Genomic DNA, 20499 nt, shown 5'->3' with positions numbered 1-20499 from the left:
AATGTTGCATTTGCTTAGAGTTACGTAACAAAAAAGGAAAGAAAGATGTCAAGAAAACAAATATTTTGAAAGGTCTCCTTTTTTCCTCCCAGAAATGTTACTCCTGCTGCCTCTCCATGGTTGGATGGATGTATTATAACCCCTAGGGTACTGCATTTGTATTTCCATTACTTTCCACTGTGGCTTTTTAGCACAGCAGGGAGTGTGTTCTCTCTCGGCTTCCAAGTTCTGTGTTTTCAGCCTCAGTAAATGTGAACTGCTCCTTCTTCACCTCTTTCTAAAGAAAGAAATGATTTTCTTTGGAAAAAAACTTTGAAATAAATGCCTACCTCGATCTCTAATAATTTAAAGGATTTAAAACATGAGGATGAATGTTTTGCAAAGAGCATTTATAATCAGTATTTTATGGGCTCCATGTGTTTTTCTTGGTAGCAAGAAACATTTAGGAGGTAAGGGGCAATAGTATATAAGCCATTAGTCTTTTGTTATCTTTCCCTTACAATGAAATAGCATTCTCTTTACATTAAAATACAATTTAAAGTGTTAGAAATTTGTGAACAGCATTCATTTATACCTTTGGTTCTTAAATACTAACACACAGCAGAATCACCTGGAGGCCATGTTAAAACTCAAATTACTGGCCCCCTTTCCAGAGTCTCTAAGTCAGTAGATCTGGGGTGAGGACTGATAATTTGCATTTCTAACAAGTTCCTACATGACTCTGATGATGTTGGTCCGGGAAGACTGAAAACCATTGGCTTACACTAAGCATTTTTCTATTAGTCAATTCCTCACTGCTAATTATTGGTATGTGATTAGAAATGCCCAGTTCAGAAGTCTAGAAACTCTGAAATGCTAAGACTTAGACATATTTATTCTCTCTTAACTTGATGTTTCATTAACATTATCTGCTCACATATTTTCTGCCATGTTATTTGATGTTTGAAGAGTGGTTGTTACTATTTACCTTGAATTCATTTGCATTATCAATTTATATCAATTACAGAGTGTGATAAAATGAAAGAAAAAGCAGCTCAGGGCACCTGGGTGGCTCAGTCAGTTAAGCATCCGACTTCAGCTCATGTCATGATCTCAGGTTGGTAAGTTCGAGCCCCACGTCGGGCTCTGTGATGACAGCGTGGAGCCTGGGGCCTGTGTCAATTCTGTGTCTCCCTCTCTCTCTACCCCTCTCCCACTCGCACTCTGTCTCTCTCTCTCTCTCTGTCTCCCTCTCTCTCTGAAAAATAAATAAACATTAAAAAATTAAAACAAAAAACCTAAATAAAACAAAACAGCAACAACAACAAAAGAATCTCAAGTAACATGCCTTTTCCCCCCTAGAAAAGTGTGAGTACTAAAAATTCTTTTAACTGTTTTTCTAAAATACTCTTTGGTAGAGTTTAATATGCAGATTTTAGCTCATGTCACCTGCATTATTAGAATTTTGCAAGCTGTTAGGATGCATTCCCCATAGAGCATTCTATAAATGCCAGATGTGTGGCAGTCAGATAAAGGAGGTTTTTCACCATATTTTGAGATAGATGTCAGATACATTGGAAATAACTGTAGGAGGCTGGAATTAAGGAAGGCTCATAACTGAAATATTACCTTTTGTTTGGGCTGAGAGTGTGGCTTTTGAGCCAGAAAATCTGGGATCTATGCAGCACTTACTGTTGTGACGTGGGGAAAATACTTCACTTCTCTATTTCAAGATCCTCATCTCCAAATGGAATGGAGCTCGTAGGGAGCTTTGAGGATTGAGTGAGTTAAATGACTTTACATGTTTAAAACAGTGCTTTACTCTCAACACTATTATAAATAGATACTACATCTTGGAGAAAGAATTCTGTATAGCCCCTCCCCTCAGTCCTTTTTTTGTCATACTGCTGGTAGCAGTAGAAATGCAACTGAAGTTAAATGAAATAAAATCTAAGTTAATACTAGAATCATGCTACATAATTATAATATTCAACTCCTTTTTCAAGAATTCCCACAATGCCATATTGTCTGTAGAAGAAAAAGTCATTAATAGGCACTGTGCATTTAAGATAGGGTAGATGGTTCCTCATTATATATTTAATTTCTGGCATCGTGTTTGATAGATTGTCTATACTGATAATGAAATTGCCCAGGATGTTTGTTAACACTTAAGTTTAGGGGAGAAAATACTGACTCAGGAGCCAAAGTATTCTTTACATTTGGAGTAGTAAGGATTAGAGAGTGACATATATGTCTATGGCCATACCACCCTGAACATGCCTGATCTCATCTGATCTCAGAAGCTAAGCTAAGCAAAGCAGGGGTGGACCTGGTTAGTACTTGGATGGGAGAGTGCCATACATGGGCTCAAATGAATGCTGAGAAGTCTTCGCAAGAATATGGGAAGTGATGATTTGGATAAAGAGTCCGGTGGGTGCACTACCACTCAGTAGGTGAGATGGGGGAAGACTAGGCAGTCATTATTGCAGAGATCTAGTAGGTTCTCAAAATTGGCTAACCTGTTCCCTTTCTCCTCCCACCTTCCCTCCTCAAGGACAAACTATGTGTCTTATCCTTTTAGTGTTGCCTGTAATACCCAGCGTAGCTCTGCTCAATCATTGTTGGCTGGTTTGAGTTGCTAATAGGATGCCACAGTTTATATATGGCCTCAGTTATTTTTCTCTGTAAAGAAACCACAGGTGAAAAAAATTAGAACATACTATAGTTTGCACAATAAGCCCCATCCTTTCTTTTCCTACGAGCTTACACTGAGGTCTATATCTGTTCATCTAACAGATCTAACATCTAACATCTATTCATTATAGTCCAAGCTAATAATTTGTGGCTATAAATTTAAACAGATAAATATCAATATAATTTTGGTTCCAGTAAAATATGAAACTTGAATTAAGGGGTGCATTTTATAGCCACATATCAAGGAAGAGGATGGGTAGGATTTCCTGCATCAGAGTTGAAAATATTGATGTTGATTACTTGTTCCATCTGGCTTCTGGTCACAATAAGTACAACAGACAGTTTAGGTGTATTCTTAAATAGGAATTAACTCAAAGAACTGGGAAACTTAAATGCACTAATAATGGAAAGTGATATTTATGCATGTAAATGAAGTTTAGTCATGTTTACTTAAGACTGGTAATCCCTTCACAGGGAATATATTATTAGTACTATATGTGACGTGGACTGGAATTTTAATATATTCATCAGCATTAGGGCGTTTTCATCTTTGCAAATGAAATCAAACCTTTTTTTTTTTTTAAAAAATATGAAAGGTATTGGGGTACCTAGTTAGCCCGGTTAAGTGTCCAACTCTTGATTTCAGCTCAGGTCATGATCTCACGGTTCATGGGATGCAGCCCCATGTCGGGCTCCATGTGGAGCCTGCTTGGGATTCTCTCTCTCTCACTGTCTCTTCCTCTCCTCTGCTCATGCAGGTTCTCTTGCTCTCTCTCTCTCAATAAATAAATAAATAAATAAATAAATAAATAAATAAATATTTTAAAAAATTAAATAAGAATTAAAACATTAAAAGATTATTTATATTTTCTTAAAACCTAAAAATGAAGGCATTTTTAGAGTACTATTATATTAACCTGTCAAGATCACCACACACAACTGTACAACTCTAAGTGTATCCTTAATATGGATCACCTAAAGATGGTCCTATTATAGGCTAGAAGCCAGACTTTTTTTTGGAGCCTAAGTAGGAGACACCATGATTATAATTTTCTCATATGCCTCCCAATTTTCCTCTTTAATTGTATTTACCTCCTTCTGCAGGATCAAATTACCAGGCAGGGAATATGTGCAGTCATTCTTTTTCTCTGCTTGCCAAGTGGCATTTTATGTAATTGTCCCATATCAGCTTCTCCAGCCCACTCTCTCTTACCTGCAGGTGTGAGGTTCTGTGTCACTTACGCAGGATATTCAACTGTCAGGTAAACTGAGTGATTTCTCTAGTGTTAAAAGTTACTCTTTTCTCATTAAAATATACATTAAAAAATAATAATTTTCTTGAAGTTTCCTTTTGCCCCTGACTTTCATTCCATTTTATTCTGACTTCTTTTTGATCTGTTTATCTAGTACTGACAGTTTATTTCAGAGGCTTTCATAAAGCATTTGGTAACCCGCAACTCTGTTCATATATACGCACAATCCTTAACGTCCTGGGGGATTCACTATAGGCTCCCCACTGGCCAGCTGGTTGATGGACTGGGTACCTTGAACTTCAATGCCTATTGGTCTTAGGTATGATCATTGTAGTCAGAGAAAGAGTTTCCATTTGGGGCTGGAATGAGGGTGGGAGATACACCACCCTGCATTTCTGAAAAAGAAGGAGCCTGGAAGGGAAGACAGTTGCTCAAGTCTTTATATCAGGAAGCATAATTTCACTTAACCTCCGGTTTTCATTCCCATGTCTCCACCTTCCTGTCTGACTGGTAAGTCAATGCTGGATTTTCCCTGGTCAACATTTACTGGCTCTTGATGGAGCGAGGGGGAGGCACGTAACCATAGGCCTCTTCACTCTGGTCCACCCCACCTTCCATCTGGTCTGATGCCCACACTTCCTGAGCTCTTCTGGGGTTCTGTGGGAAAATCTGTTTACATTGCTCTGATATCTCTCTCTGCAGGCTCCTGTGGTTTATTCTTCCTTTGTTCCCCTTTGCTAAATCATTTATCATTCTTTCATCGGTTTTCTGTGTCCACGTATTGTGGTCATGGGAAATAGAGTTTGAGTTTTATTTACTTATTTAATTAATTAATTTATTTATTTGTATTCTGGCTGTCTGGAGGGAAATTTTCTAGAAAATACAGGGCAGAAAAGTACTGCACCTTCTAGAAAGTGGAAGTCTTACACTAGCCTCTTAAGTAGGCTCCCTTTGTTCAGTTTTTCTCTGCTCGAAACTATCCTCCATAGCGGCACCAGAGCAGCAGTTAGAAACTCGGCCAGAGCTATCATTTTTATATCCCTATATATAAATAAGCTAACATTCACCTAAAAATATTGAGGCAGCCCTCTTATATTTATATATGACTCCACCTGATTCCTATTCTCTTACTTCTAGTCTTTCTATGTGCCTCTTCCCCATGCTGTGACCAAATGGAATTATTCAATATTCAGTGAATTCTGCATGCTGTTTCATACCTGTGACCCTTTGTAGATTTCGTTATTCCTGTATCTGTCGGTAGAATATGCTTTCCCCTTCCTTCTGCTTATCAAAGATCATCGTTTTGTGTCGCTTTCCTCAATCTTCATTCTTCTAGAACCTTCATAGCCGTACCTTCCTCTTTTCTTTCCTTTTCTTTCTTTCCTTTTCTTTCTTTCCTTTTCGTTTTTCCTTTTCTTTCTTTCTTTCTTTCTTTCTTTCTTTCTTTCTTTCTTTCTGCCACTTTTCTTGAAGCCAATTCACTTTTAAAAAGAATACATTGGCTTCATAAAGAGGCTCTTTTTCTGAAAGTAAATGGAGCTCTTGGGTGATTTTTAGGTAGGAAGGTAAATTACTTGATCAGATTTGCATTTTAAAGTCATCACTAGCAATAGTGTATAAAACAGTTTATTGCTTAGCCTGCCTACATTCAGACTGTTTATAGGACTGGTAAAACAATTTGGGTGAGAGATGATGAAAAGCTGAACCAGGGTGATTATAGCAGTAATGGGGCAGAAGGGTCAAGAGGCATTCAGGATATAGAATGAACAGAACTGTGTCAGAGATTGGATATGAGAAATAAAGAAAAAGTTAGAGGAAATTATCAGAATCAATTTTATGTTTTCTTTAGAGTTTTCTTGCCTTTATAGACCATTCACGAATTTTCTGGAGTTGTTGAAACTTTAATAGTCACTTTTAAATCAACCTTTAAACTTGAAAAAAAATTTTTCTCACACAAACTTAAAGTTTTATTTTTTTGCAGAATCCCCGAAGATTTAGATGGAAAAGTGAATGCTTTTCAGTACTTTTGGGGGTTATAATTAATGGTTATAAATTTAATGACCCCTCTAAGAAGTTGTTTTATATATTTTATTCAATTTATTTAAACTATACAGAAACTTAATTTTTTAAAACAATTTTTATTACTGAAGAATAGCTGATGTACATTGTTATATTCGTTTCAGGTGTATAGCATAGTGATACAACACATTTATACACTACTTAGTGCTCACCATGACAAGTATACACCATACAACATTATTACAAATTATTGACTATACTCCTAGTGCAATACTTGTTATCTCTGTGACTTATTTATTTCATAACTGGAAGTTTGTACCTCTTAATCCCTTTCACTTATTTTACCACCCCCCCACTGTTTTCCCCTCTTGCAACCACTAGATTATTCACTGTATTTGTGGATTTGTTTCTGTTTGTTCATTTGTTTTGTTTTTTTAGATTTCGCATGAAAGTGAAATCACAAGATGTTCATCTTTCTTTGTCTGACTTATTCCACTTAGCATAATAACCTCTAGGTCCATCCACGTTGTCTCGAATAGTAAGATCTCATACTCTTTTATGGCTGAGTAATATTCCGCATATTTCTCTATCCATCTATCAACAGAAACTTGAGTTGGCTATTATAAATAATCCTGCAACAAACTTAGGGGGCATATATCTTTTGAAATTAACATTTTCATTTTCTCTGAGTAAATACCTATGTGGAATTACTGGATCATATGGTATTTTGATTTTTAATTTTTTGAGAAACCTCCATACTGTTTTCCACAGTGACTGTGCCAATTTACATTCCCACCAACAGTGTATGAGGATTCCTTTTTCTCCACATCTCTGCCTGCACTTGTTATTTTTTGTGCTTTTGATATTAACCATCCTGACTGGTGTGGTATCTCATTGTGCTTTTGATTTGCATTTCCCTGATGTCGAGGATATTTTTATGTCTTTTGCCATCTGGATCTTACCTTTGGAAAAGTGTCTATTCAGGTCTTCTGCCCATTTTTAAATCAGATTGTTTTCTTTTTGATGTTGAGTCCTACACGTTCTTTATATATTTTGGATATTAACCACTTATCAGAATTAATTTGAAAATGTCTTCTCCTGTTCAATAGGTTGCCTTTTTATTTTGTTGATTTTTTTCACTATGCAGAAGCTTTTTATTTTGGTGTGATCCCAATAGTTTATTTTTGCTTTTGTTCCCCTTGTCTGAGGAGACATATCCATAAATATGTTGTTAAGGCCAGTGTCAAAGGCAGAGACTACTGCCTGTATTTTCTTCCAGGAGTTTTATGGTTTCAGGTCTCACACTTAGGTCTTTAATCCATTTTGAGTATATTTTTGTGTATGATGTAAGAAGCTGGTCCAGTTTCATTCTTTTGGAGATAGCTGTCCATTTTTCCCAGCACCATTTATTGAAGACTGTCTTTTCCCCCATTTCATATTCTTGCCCCCTTTGTCATAGGTTAATTGACCATAGACACCTGGGTTTATTTCTGGGAAGTGGATCCTGTTCCATTGATCTATGTGTCTTATTTTGTCCCAGTACCATACTGTTTTGATTAGTATGGTTTTATAGTATATCTTGAAATCTGGAATTGTGATACCTCCAGCTTTGTTATTCCTTTGCAAGATTGCTTTGGCTACTCAAGGCATTTGGTGGTTCTATACTTTTTTAGTTTAGAACTAAACTATATTTGTTTTAGTCCTGTGATTTTGATATAGATTTCACTGAATCTGTAGTTTGGTTTGGGCAGTACAGACATTTTAATAATACTAATTCTTCTAATCCATGAACATGGTATATCATTCCATATGTTTGTGTCTTTTTCAATTTATTTTATCAGTGTCTTAAAGTTTTCACAGTATAAGTCTTTCACTTCCTTGGTTAAATTTATTCTTAGATATTTTATTCCTTTTGGTGCAATTATACAGAGATTGAGAAACTCCATAAAGAGCCAGCATTTACCTTGATGTAAAAACAGAAATAAATCAGCTGAGTTCAACCATTTACTTGGTGAATCTGTTACATATATTATGATGATCTCAACATTACCAAAAGCTTTGAATGGGTTCACTTCCTACTAATACCACGTGGTCCTCAGTATTGAGAATTCTAGGTCTGTAAGGGTCATGAAATTTGACTCAGTGGATCTGGTGGTCATGTTAGTTCTGTAACATCAACGAAAGATTCAGTCTGTGATTGGCTTTTTAAACTAAAAATAGCATGTCTTATGTCTTAATTCCATGTTGTAATTTTCCAGCCTTCTTTATCCAGTATTGCATACATTCATGAGTTTTTGAGTACTAAACTTAGATGTGCAAAATTACAACTTTTAAAAATAATAAATATGTAGGTCCACCTCCCAAGCCTTTCTTTACGTGCAGTAGTAGAAAATTTATTTCTCCAAATGCAAGATAATTCAGTCACTTCTGGTTTAAAGTTCAGTCTTGAGGAAAAAGTTCATTCAGTTCCAGATTCTTCCCCTTCCCCTGTGCATCTTTTCTCCCTGGAATGACTGATTCAGGTTGGTAAGCATGGTTACTAATGATCATAGCACCATGATAGTTTTCATCTTTGTGAGAAGAATACTTATGTCACAGTCACACTTCCCTGATCTATTTATTTGTTAACTTTATGTAATTTGTCTTACACTGCTTTCTAAGATATAGAAGGCTAGTTATTGCCATTGAATTTCTTTGTTTTCGACCCAATTTCTATCTGTTAAAGATTTAAAAAATCCTATATGATTTCTCAAAGTTGATAATTTGAACATATCAGAGAGTAGTATTTTATAGGGATATATAACTACTGCTTGAATGTTGGGAAAAAAACTAACGTGTATAAATATGTGCAGGGTTAAAACTAGCTCAGCTAGTATGTAAAAATCATGTGACTACATTTATAATATTTTCTAACCAGGTTATAGATTTGCGTCTTTCTATTAAAACAACCTCTGGGGTTAAATGAAGTCTGTTTTTCTTCTACTACTTCTTTAATGTCTTTGATCATTTAATACTCATTAAAATATTGTATCTCTTTGAAATATTTATATATCTCAGAGTAGTATATGGAATAACAAAAGTACTCATAATTATTTTTATATTGCAGTTAGGTTATTTATAATACACTCATCAAATGCTAAATTAAATATTGGCTTTAAAGTTCAGGGACAGCTTGCTGTGATATACAGATGCTGTTTGTTATATTGTCTGTAGTAAAAAAAAATTACTATAAACAAAAGCTTAGGACTCTGTGGAAAATCAGATCTTCCAATGTTGTTTTACTATGACAAGTTCACTGGACAGAAGCAATATGGTGTCACATATATTGCCTTCTATTTGAACCCATTGTTTTATAATGAGAAAAAAAAAACACTGTAAAAGAAATATAAAAGCAAATGGCTAAGCTAAGAGATCATTACATTTTGCAAAAGTTTTCCTTAGGTTAACTACATTTGGGCAAATAGCTAAGATTTAAGGATTTGAAATGATAATCGTTCATAATCATTATATTTAGTATAAACTCATTATAATTAATATAAATGTAGTTTACATTAAAATAGTAATAGTGAATAGTAATATTTAACATTTAACAAGTACTTATTAAGTGAAAGACTGTTTCAAAACTATAAATTCATTCAATCCTTACAATAATCCCATTAGTATGTAATATTTTTGTTGCCATTTTACAGAAGAGAAAAACTCTGGAACTGAGAGAAAATAAACATTCAACCCATGTTCACACGGCTTTTAAGAGTGGGGCAGAAATTCCAGCAATATGGAATATTTCTCAAGGAGTACATAGTCTTGCATAATAGGCCTTAAAATTCATGCAGATCAATATGAAATATAAATTATGTCATGGTATCTTTGATTTTATCGTAATGAATTACTGTAAATGAATTAATACATATATAATTTTACCTGAACTGAGTATTCCTTTGTTAAGTCTAATCTCATTAATTTTCTGAATCTCTAAAATATAATTACCATATCAGATAACATTATATTTATAATATTGCAGTTAAAACAGGTGAGGAAAATTGACTCCACATATTTAGAGATAAGTTATATTTAAAGCTTCAGCCAGACCTAGATGACTGAACATTAATTTATGATTAATTTGATATTGTTCCCCATCATATCAGTGTGTTCACTAAAAACCTATAGTTACTTTATAGCATAATCCTACAAAAAACATTACCACTCATTTTGTATCTCAAGTGAAGCTAAATGGTTAAATATTGTGATTTTGTGTCTGTGTCTGGTAATGAACCAAAGGCAACTTTGGAGTTCAGATCCAAAATCTGGACATGATTTTGCCATTCTGTTGTATTTATTTGAACAATAGATTCTCTTGTGACAGTTGATGAGGTTGTTGGTATCCTCTCTCACTGGAGTAGTACAGGAAGTTTATTGATGCGTTTTGCATATATTTAAATGCCATGTGTCCTTTGCTTGAAAACTGTCTCATTAAAGATACATCTCATATTTCCACTTATTTCTTCAATTTACATATATAAAATTTTAAAAGGCAAAAATAAATTTATGTGTAATATTAAAGATATAAATTACTTTGTAATTGTTTTATATTTCATCTAGATAATAACATCCTTTCCAAAGGAAAGGTCTCAAGTAGGGTCTTATAGGGTCTCAAGTATCTTTTACACATGTTTAAGAAAGATAAGTAAAGCATAAGGACTTTTTTTAAATGGAGATTTATTTTTAGTTTATTCATATAGTCCGAATTGATTTTGCTGATTGCAACTAAAGTCAGAGATTATGGTCTGAGCAATGTTTCACATATTATACATGGTATACAAGTCAAAGCACTTAGACTTGGGATTCCTCTGGAAGAAATCTGGACCAAGTGAAAAACATTTTATGAGCTAAATCAGAGGCTTTTCCAGTCAGTCTTGAAGGCAACCAGCTGGCTTCCCATCTGTTTCCTTACCTAAGTCCAGGAGCAAGTTGGATATAAGCTAAGGCACTGTTGACATGCATTTGGAGAATGAAAGTATTCTTGTTTTCATTTCTAATATATCCCATTCTATGTATATTTAAATAAGTTTTGTTTTTTGTTTTTTTTTTTTTTTGCCTAATGTAATGCTATCATAAAACAATGCATGTAACCTAGAGTTTGATGGGGGTGGTGTCACAATGGAGGCATTGCAAACCTGAATGAGAACATGGCAGCCTTAAACCAGGTACCTTCCTCTGAGTTTAGATGGCAGACAGATCTGTGGCCACATTGAATTAGAAGGCAGGAGGTGTCAGAGATACAAGTAGTGGCAGAATTAGCAAGGAACACATTTAAAAAATTTTTTAAATGTTTATTTTTGAAGTAGATAGAGAAAGAGAGAGAGAGAGAGAGAGAGAGAGAGAGCGAGCACGAGTAGGGGTGGGCGGGGGGAAGGGAGGAAAACACAGAATCTGAAACAGGCTCCAGGCTCTGTCAGCACAGAGCCCGATACAGGGCTTAAATTCAGGGAACGGTGAGATCTTGACTTAGGCTGAAGTCAGACTCTTAACCGAGTGAGCCACCCAGACACCCTAAGGAGCACAATTTTTTCAGGTCTGCCAATCCTCTAAAATCTTTAACCTCTACAAAACAATAACCTTAATAAATATTTGTTGGAAAGCCATCATAGCAAAGAAAACGAGATGCCATAATGATGATAATAATAGCAGACATTTCTTCAGGGCTAATTCTGTGGTGGATACTTTACAAGTGCTGTCTTATTTAATCCTGCCATAACCCTCCAATGTAGGTATTAATATTATGCTTATTTTGCAGATGAGGGATTTGAGGTTTAGAGAGGATAAGAAACTTGTCCAAAGGTCCCATGGGTGGTAAGAGGTCTCCTGGGCCTCAAAGCCAGGTCTACTGACTCCAGAACTCATGTTCTTCATCTTTGAGGGATCCTTTAAAGTCAGCCAACCGGTCCTTGTAACTCACTGCCGATGGAGACAAGGGCACAAATCAAGTCTGGCTCAACCTGAAATTTCTAGTAGAAGGCCAAGCAATTAATGTTATCATTTGCCTGGTGTGTACAGGGGAAGGTCCTCAATGTTTTAGATTTTCAACAGTATACATCCTTGTAAAAATAAATTTTCCTATTGCAAAATAGTAAATACAAGTAGAATAAAATTTTGAGGAAAATGACCCCTGAATAAAAAAAAAGTGTCTATCTAGAAATTGTGTGTTTGCTTTCTAATCGAGCAGTTATGCAAGTATATTTTCTTATACTAATGTCTTTGGTATAAAGATTATGAATATGGTGAAAGGAGGTGTAACATTGCCGTCTCATTTATTTTCCTTATGCAACTGGATGCTTCCAATTGTTTATACTCTTTTAGGAAACTTAACACTGTGTTGCATTAAGATTCTACTTTATATTTTCTAAAATAACCATTTTCTTTGACTATACTGTATACTGTATTTTGGAATGTTTGTACCTAGGATTCATTAAGAAAAAAAAAAAAACCTAACAGCCCCACTTAGGTTTGGGTCCTATAAAAATAGGAGTATGAAAGTGTGAAAGATACATTTTTAAGGCTCTCTCTTATAACTTTATATGTAATAGAGACAGATTTAAGCAAATTAAATATCTTTCAACAGGGGTATTGGTATGTACAATATAATATCAAAAATAGTGAGACATTGGGGTACCTGGGTGGCTCCATCAGTTAAGCATCTGACTTTGCCTCAGGTCATGATGTCATGGTTCATGGGTTCAAGCCCCCTGTCAGATTCTGCACTGACAGCATAGAGCCTGCTTGGGATTTTCTCCCCTCCCCCCTGTCCCTTCCCCACTCTCTTTCTCAAAAATAAATAAGCGTTTAAAAAATATCTAAAAAATAGCAAGACATATGTATGTAAAATGGTTATAGCAGTGTTACTAAAATACTGTCACATAGAAAGTTGAAAAGTGCAGAACGATAAGTGAAATTTGAGACATTTTTGGTTAAAAATCCTATCATGTGTGTATATATGTGTGTGTAATATGGTGTCATGTGGTCCAGTGTGTAAGCATAAAACAAAATTCTAGACCTATTCATACCAAATTATTGAAAAGCGGAAAAATTATTGAAAAGTTGTGAGGAAACTTTTACTTCTTAGTTTCTACACTTCTGACTTATTTTGTTTTATTTTTATGAAAACACATATATTGGTTTTGTTAGAAGCAAAAAGTAGTATTTTTTTCCAATTTTCTTGGCCTTCTAAAAGATGCAAGTTACCTCTTCGGTCTAATTGTCCTCATTAAGGCTTGCTGCCTTAATTACAGATTTTCCAACTGTGCCTGATTCCTTTGCCACTCTGCCCTTCTGTACTGGTATTCTCTGTGGGGAAGGCCCTTCCCTTCCCTTCTTATACCCAGGTTCCATTATGTTCCCTGTTCTAATTCCAGTGCTTCTCTAACACACTTTTATATGTATATTTCTCAATCAATTCCCCTCCTCTGTTATCATTCCAGACACTGTGTTCTTCTGTTACATATTACATACCATGGTTTGCCTTGTAATAAACTTGACTAATGTATCTGAAAGAGCCATCTGTAAAATTGAAACATCTTAATGCTTATTTATTTCCTTATACTTAGATTACATTACCTTAGGGGTGTCCCATAACATTTGAGAAATTAGTAGATTTTTATTTTTGTGACAATTTTTGAACAATTCCAGCTTTTCTTTATATCGTAATTTACTTTCAGTCACTTCTACTTTATGACAGATTGCCAATCTTGAGATTTATAATCCACTCCTACACTCTATGTTGTGATTTCTCTGTAATAACTATATTTGCTTCCTCTATTTTCTTACATAAACACATTTCAAGAGGCTTAAATGGGAGATGGCAGTCCAAATAAAATAACTTTGGCATTTGCAATTATTTTATAACACGATGCCAAAATATTGTCACAGGCAGTATCTCACATGACAAATCTAATAAGGTGTTAGAGAAACAGAAATTTTTATAATAGGTTCCTGTATAAATCAGTACAGGTGGTTTCCTTTTACAAGGACAGGCAGGATTAGGTTCGATAGGACAGAAGCAGGGAAAAGAGTGAAAATCCAACTGACTTGCAAACAGGAGTTTCCTGGGTAGTCATTGGGGAAGGGAGTTTTGCTGTGTCACAAGTGACTAGTCCCTGGTTTTGAAAGAGAGTGACTCATCCTCCTTTGAAACAAGAGATAAGTGGGAGAGAGAGCTGTATAAAATTATTTTACAACTATTTCCTTTTGAGCTATGACTTCTTAAACTGGAATGTGATCCAGAATAGCTTCCCTTTGAATCCAACATTTGTCTTAAGCATTTTTATTGTCTCTATTTTCTCTCACACCATCTCCCTTCTTCTCTCCCTCTGTTCAACAGATTTACACTGACTGGGCCAACCACTACCTAGCAAAATCAGGCCATAAGCGGCTGATCAAGGATTTGCAACAAGACATTGCAGATGGAGTGCTGCTAGCCGAAATCATCCAGATCATTGGTAAGACCTGCCCTCTGGGAAAAACCATGAAAGTCTCTCCCCCCCACCCGCCTTGGTCAAACACAATTTAAGTTGAATGCATATGAACTTAGTCCCTGTGTCTCTGAGATTAATGTAGCTCTCCCGTGATTTAATTAAAAATGTTTATGTGAGAATGTTTGAAAAAAGCAGTTTGGCTATACTTTTAAATGGCTAGAACTGTGTCTTTACATACACTGGATTGTCAGAAATGAACGCTTCATTAAACCATATGTCTCCCATGTGTGCATTTCGTTAGCTAGGGCAACTCATACACTCTGAGATTCCTTGAAACTGTATCCTGATCCAGCAGGGACAATTGTGAAGGGTTTCATGTCAGCAGTCATTTGGCACAGGCTAAAGAATTAGCAGCAACTTCCTTCTCACTCACTTTTTTTTTTTTTTTTTTTTTTGCCTGATTTTTGCATATGGAATTGGCGGCGGCTAACAAGTGTGTCCTCTTGTACGCGGCTGGGGAGACAGAGTGAATGTAGCAGCAGCATTGTGCTTGTTTTTGTTTTGGTTTTGGTTTTTGTGTTTTCTTAGTCTCCTTTTTTTTTTTGTGTTTCACTTCATTGCTTAAGCATGTCATTCTTTTTTTCTCTCTTTTATTTTATTTCTTGGCTTTAGCAAATGAAAAAGTTGAAGATATCAATGGATGTCCTAGGAGTCAATCTCAGATGGTAAGAATCAAATTTATTTTAAAATATAATGCTTACCTTCACTTTTGATTACACTGCATTTGTAAATGGACTAGAAATTTCTTTTGCATGCCTTCCTGCTTAAGAAACCATTCGATCACATTCTATCATATGTATTTCTTTGGGTGCAGTTTATGGGCAAATGATAGCATCAGCACAGCTGAATATGTATGACTCCTGAATAACATGTCTCCAGGTGTTTTATCAGATCCTTGACTTTTTGTTGTTGTTGTTGTTCTGATGGCTGAATAATTTAATACTGGTTTTGCTGGCAGTAAATCCCATTTCCAATTTTAAGTGGAGCCTTTTTGTCTGAACAACTGGTTTGAAGAACAGAGCTGGCCATGTGCATCTGAAAAATACATAAATAGTATTTTCCTTGTTCATAACAAAGTCCAGTGTAAACACACAGACTCTTCAGCACTTTTGGAAATAGCTCCAAAGGCATGCTGCTGGACGTTTTCTGAACAGTGACTGATCATGAGATATGATTCATAGCCTTTTTCAGAAAGCTGTTGATCTAGAGGTCTGTGCCTTTCCCATCTCTCTTTTTATCTTTACCAACTGGTAAAGTTTAAAGTTTTATAATACAAAAATAGATTGATAAACTGCTGAGGTAAAAACTTACCCCTCTATTTATTAAATAGCCACAACTGAAGTTTCTAGGACAACCTGAAATACAAATGCCTTCATTAAAGTTATATCAGCAGATATAATCAGGAGTGATAGCCAAAATCCATCAGATGAGGCTTCCTTCAAAACTCTAGCACAAAATAGACATTTTAAGTGAATGTAATGACTTCTCAATTATCAGGGATTGGAGAATGAAAAAAAAAGAACTCTTTTGATGTGCTGACTTGCTTTACTTAATGTCAGAAAACTGAAATCCAAAATAATAAAAGGAATTTATTCTTAAAGAGTGATTAACTAGCATGTCGTGTGTGTGTGTGTGTGTGTGTGTGTGTGTGTGTGTGTGTGTGTGTCTGTGTGTGTGTGTATGTGATTAATAAACACTCAAAGGCACTATTACAATACATAAACCCTGCATAACTGTTGTGAAAAAAAATCTGGGTAAAAAACAATTTTCTGTAAAATAATTCAGTTTTAAGGGGACTTCTTGATCTAATTATTCTGGGCACAAGCATGGCACTATGGAAATTAATTATAATTTTACTGAAAGCAATTATAATACCTTCAGACCCTGCTAAAATAATAGCTGTGTGATATTGGAAAATGATGTAACCTCTCTGAGTTTCAGCTTTTTCATCTGTATAATGAACCCTAATTAGGATATGATAATGACCTATAATTATGGATATTCTTTACTACCAAAACTGATATGGAAATATAATAGTGCTGCTATAAACTTTGTTAAGACATATTCATGAATTAACACATGTTAAAAGTTTTTTAGAGCTTTATATTAAAAATCTGTATAGTCCCTGAATATCATATTTTATGTTTCTTAAACTCAACCCTTGGGTTTACTTTCATTATTTCAATTATAAGGAGGTGTTGGATAGTAAAATAGGTCTTCTCTATTGTCATTCCAGTTTGATTCTGATTACAGAGAATCCAATAAACAGCCAAGCTAATATTTCATGACAGAAAAAACAAAACAAACAAACAAACAAAAAAACTACGAAGTTCATAACTATGGATAGGAATATAGTCCTTATATATTTATCTGAAACATCTGTACCGAAGATTCTACAAATCTGTGAAAACATTCTCATGAGTATTAGACTCTGTTAATTTTTTTATTACTTCCTAATCCTTATTAGCCCCCAGATGTCATGTAACATCTAGTATACATGTCGTGTTGATATTTCTGCTTTTGATTAACACACACACACACACACACACACACACACACACACACACCAGAAAAACCAAAGCCTGAGGGATGTAGATGCTATGAAAAAGGTAGTTTTTCCAGCCAAACAGTATTAGTTGGAAGCACTTTGGATTTTGAGTTAAGAATGACTTGTATCCTCATTTTTTTCTGATGTGGTTGAATTTTGAATCTGAAGTTGACATGCCCTCCATGTGTTGATTCAGAATAATGCATATAACAAAAATAGAGCTTTTTAGTTGAATTACTTTTGCCTCTATTCCTAAGAATTGGCATTGGCACTATATTATTAATGGATAAAAATCCAGACTTCAACTGAGACAAGAAATTAGGGGAAAGAGAATTATGACAGAGTATGACTAGGCTTATGAAGTTCTTATAAATTGCATATATCTATTCCAAACAGGATGTTGCCTGTTTCTTTATTGCTTAACAACCAAGAGGTGAAACATTAATAACAATGAGTGCTATCCTTACTCACAAAGCTGCTTTGACCACATCCTTTTGAATATCTGATTTTTTATGGTGCTTGCTGTTTGTGTGGAATAAGGAAAGGTAAAGTAAAAACTAGGTATGCTCCTGTTTGTAGTCACAAATTATTTAAATTTCAAATTTGATAACTTTTATTGGATTGTTTTAAACCTTTAAGAATACAGAGTCTCTTGTGGTATGAATCTACAATATATTGATGAATATTTTGATGAATAGTAGTCAGGTAATTCATATTTAGCCAATATTTGCTGAGCACCTGAGCTACCAGATTGAGGGACCCTTGAGGATCAAAGGAGCAAATATTGAAATAAATAATAGCAACAGTGTTGCATAGGTAAGAACAGAAGTACTGTGACGGGAGTCCACTGTGGCTTGAGTGCAGTGAGGTGTTTGTATGGGACGATGGAAGTCTGATCACACAGGGCTAAAGTATGGGGTTGGTTGAGGAGCCTTTTGAGGACTTTTAAAGCTGGCTGTGGCATGATCTGATGTAAATATTTAAAAAAAAAATCATCCTAGATGCTTTCTGGGAATTGTAGAATATGTGTTAAATCTTCATTTGGATGTGGGAGATGACGAATATAGGGAGTATGAATGTTCCCACAGTTTCTCCTGAGAAGTTACGATTAGACGTGATTACTACAGAGGGAGAAAACAGACTAAAGGTAGAAGGGGGAAGATGACAAATCCATACTCTGAAAGTAAAGTTTGACCTATCCATTGGAACATCAAGTAGGAGGTGACTTCAGGCGATTAGGCATGTGTTTCCTGAAGGTCACAATAAGGTGTTAGGTAGAATATAGCTAGTGCACAGGTAATGATTGAAGTCATGGAAAAAAGATGAGATTTCAACAGAAGGCCTATATAAAGTCAGGAGGGGAGAGATTTGAGGTTCTCACGCTGGGGAGTAGCAATATGTATGTGATGAGCAAAGGTGTAGGAATCAGAAATAGGGAAGAGTAGTGAGAGAGTGAGCCCATCTTTAAGAGGATGGATCCACAGATGGGGATTATTGATCCTTAGGGTAGCTAGAGTAGCTTCAACTAGAGTACTTGGACTAACCCAGTGAGATGGGGCAAAGTAAGATGAGCAGAATGCGGTGGATGTTGTCAAATGCTACTTAGCCAACTAGTTGGTGGTGTACCTCAACAAAGAAGTTGGTTCTAGCAATTAGGCAGGCATTAATGACCTTGATGCAAATGTCTTCTATAGGGTGACCATGTGTTAATTAAGGAATAAGAGAGGTGCCCCGTCTATTGAGATTTGGATAATCTTTCTAGGAATTTCCTGTTGAAGAGAAAACCAAAAATATATCTATAGTTTGAGAGGAAGGAAGGGTGAGGGGAGCTTTTGGAAGGGGGGAAATAGTCAGAGGAGGAGGAAGCAGTAAGGAGAGAGAAGAATCCAGGGGACTGGGGAGACAAAAGATGATGCCAAATCCTAAAACAAGTGGCAAAGGAATAAATTTGAAGTCTGTGTAGAAGATTAAATTTTTTTAATGTTTATGTATTTTTGAGAGAGAGAGACAGAGTGCTAGCAGGGGAGGGGAAGAGAGAGAGGGAGACAGAATCTGAAGCAGGCTTCAGGCTCTAAGCTGTCAGCACAGAGCCCGACACGGGGCTCGAACCTGTGAACCTCCAGATCATGACCTAAGCCAAAGTTCGATGCTTAACTGATTGAGCCACCCAGGCGCCCCCTGGGTAGAAGATTTAATGTTGGAAAAGAATGAGGGTACATTTTCCTTTGTGTCATGTCACAAGGGGATATGATTGCATGAAATGAAGGTACCTGAAAATGGATTAAACAGAAATTGAGGGGCGCCTGGGTGGCTCAGTCGGTTAAGCGTCCGACTTCGGCTCAGGTCACGATCTCGCGGTCCGCGGGTTCGAGCCCCGCGTCAGGCTCTGGGCTGATGGCTCAGAGCCTGGAGCCTGCTTCAAATTCTGTGTTTCCCTCTCTCTCTGCCCCTCCCCCATTCATGCTGTGTCTCTGTCTGAAAAATAAATAAACGTTAAAAAAATTAAAAAAAAAAGAAATTGAAGGAATTCATCAATAACATAACTGCAGAGTATTAGAGAATAATAATGTGCACTTTTCCATGGGATTCTCTAATTATAATACCTTATAGAAAAACTCATGTATGTTGTCTTGAAATAGATGAAGAAAACAGTAATTCTTTCAAGTGGGCCAAAGAATATGTTTAAGAGAAATATGAACTAGTCAATGCACCAATTTATTAGTGTAATTTTTGGAAGATTTTGATTCATGTTTATTCTAAGTCTCAAAGTCATAGTTATCTTCCTTAATGAGCTGAGACTAAACTCATCCTGAAAAACAGAACTCAGTTTGAAGGAGCTTATTCAACACTATATTTAACCTTATCCAAAGATGAAGTTACTGATATGGATAGCACCTGTTGAGTAATTTCTAGGTGGGTGGTTTCAGAATTCAAAATATATGCTGCATGCCACACTTTGGTGAGATTACGCGAGGAAATAAATTAGTAAACTATAAATACTAGGAATGTCCAGAATGCCTAGCAGATTAAAAATAGCAGAAAAATGCCCAACATGTATTTGAAATGCTGAGGCACAAGTGCTAGGTTCTTAGACAAAAATGTAAGACACGTTGGGGAAAAGTTGTTTTGAAGACAAATTTTCCTTTAGTTTAAAATAGACCGTTACATTTAAGGATCTTCACAAATGCAGTAGAGGGATTAGAAACTGTGTTTATGTGAAGTAAGCCAAAATTCTGATTCTACGGTATAGCTGAGGATGTGACAAATGTGCTTCACAGCCTGTCCTTCCTTTTTGCTGGCTCCTCCCATTATCTCACGGTAAGAGCTCCATTGTTTTCAGCCACAACTTTCCATCTTCCTTTGAACATACCATGTTGTTTAAAATTTTCTGAGATGGTGATTTGGGGAATGTTTATCCCTGTGCCTCTTACCCCTTTTTGTTCCTAGAAGATAAAAAACAAAAAAACAAAAAAACAAA

General features: G+C 35.7%; 1 protein-coding gene across 6 annotated transcripts in view; it reads left to right on the top strand.

Annotated features, from left to right (window-relative positions):
- Positions 1 to 20499, top strand: part of NAV3 (neuron navigator 3) — an 820281-nt gene that overhangs the window by 554012 nt on the left and 245770 nt on the right. For all 6 annotated transcript variants that reach the window (XM_053894885.1, XM_053894882.1, XM_053894887.1 and 3 more), the window contains 2 exons: positions 14320 to 14437; positions 15086 to 15138. In XM_053894885.1, coding sequence (XP_053750860.1) covers positions 14320 to 14437; positions 15086 to 15138 — 171 coding nt within the window. The remainder of the gene's footprint in view (positions 1 to 14319; positions 14438 to 15085; positions 15139 to 20499) is intronic.

This window comes from Panthera pardus, unplaced genomic scaffold, assembly GCF_024362965.1.
Source record: "Panthera pardus isolate Hobbes unplaced genomic scaffold, ASM2436296v1 HiC_scaffold_6, whole genome shotgun sequence".
Taxonomy (NCBI): Eukaryota; Metazoa; Chordata; class Mammalia; order Carnivora; family Felidae; genus Panthera; species Panthera pardus.
This window is presented reverse-complemented; position numbering and strand designations above follow the sequence as displayed.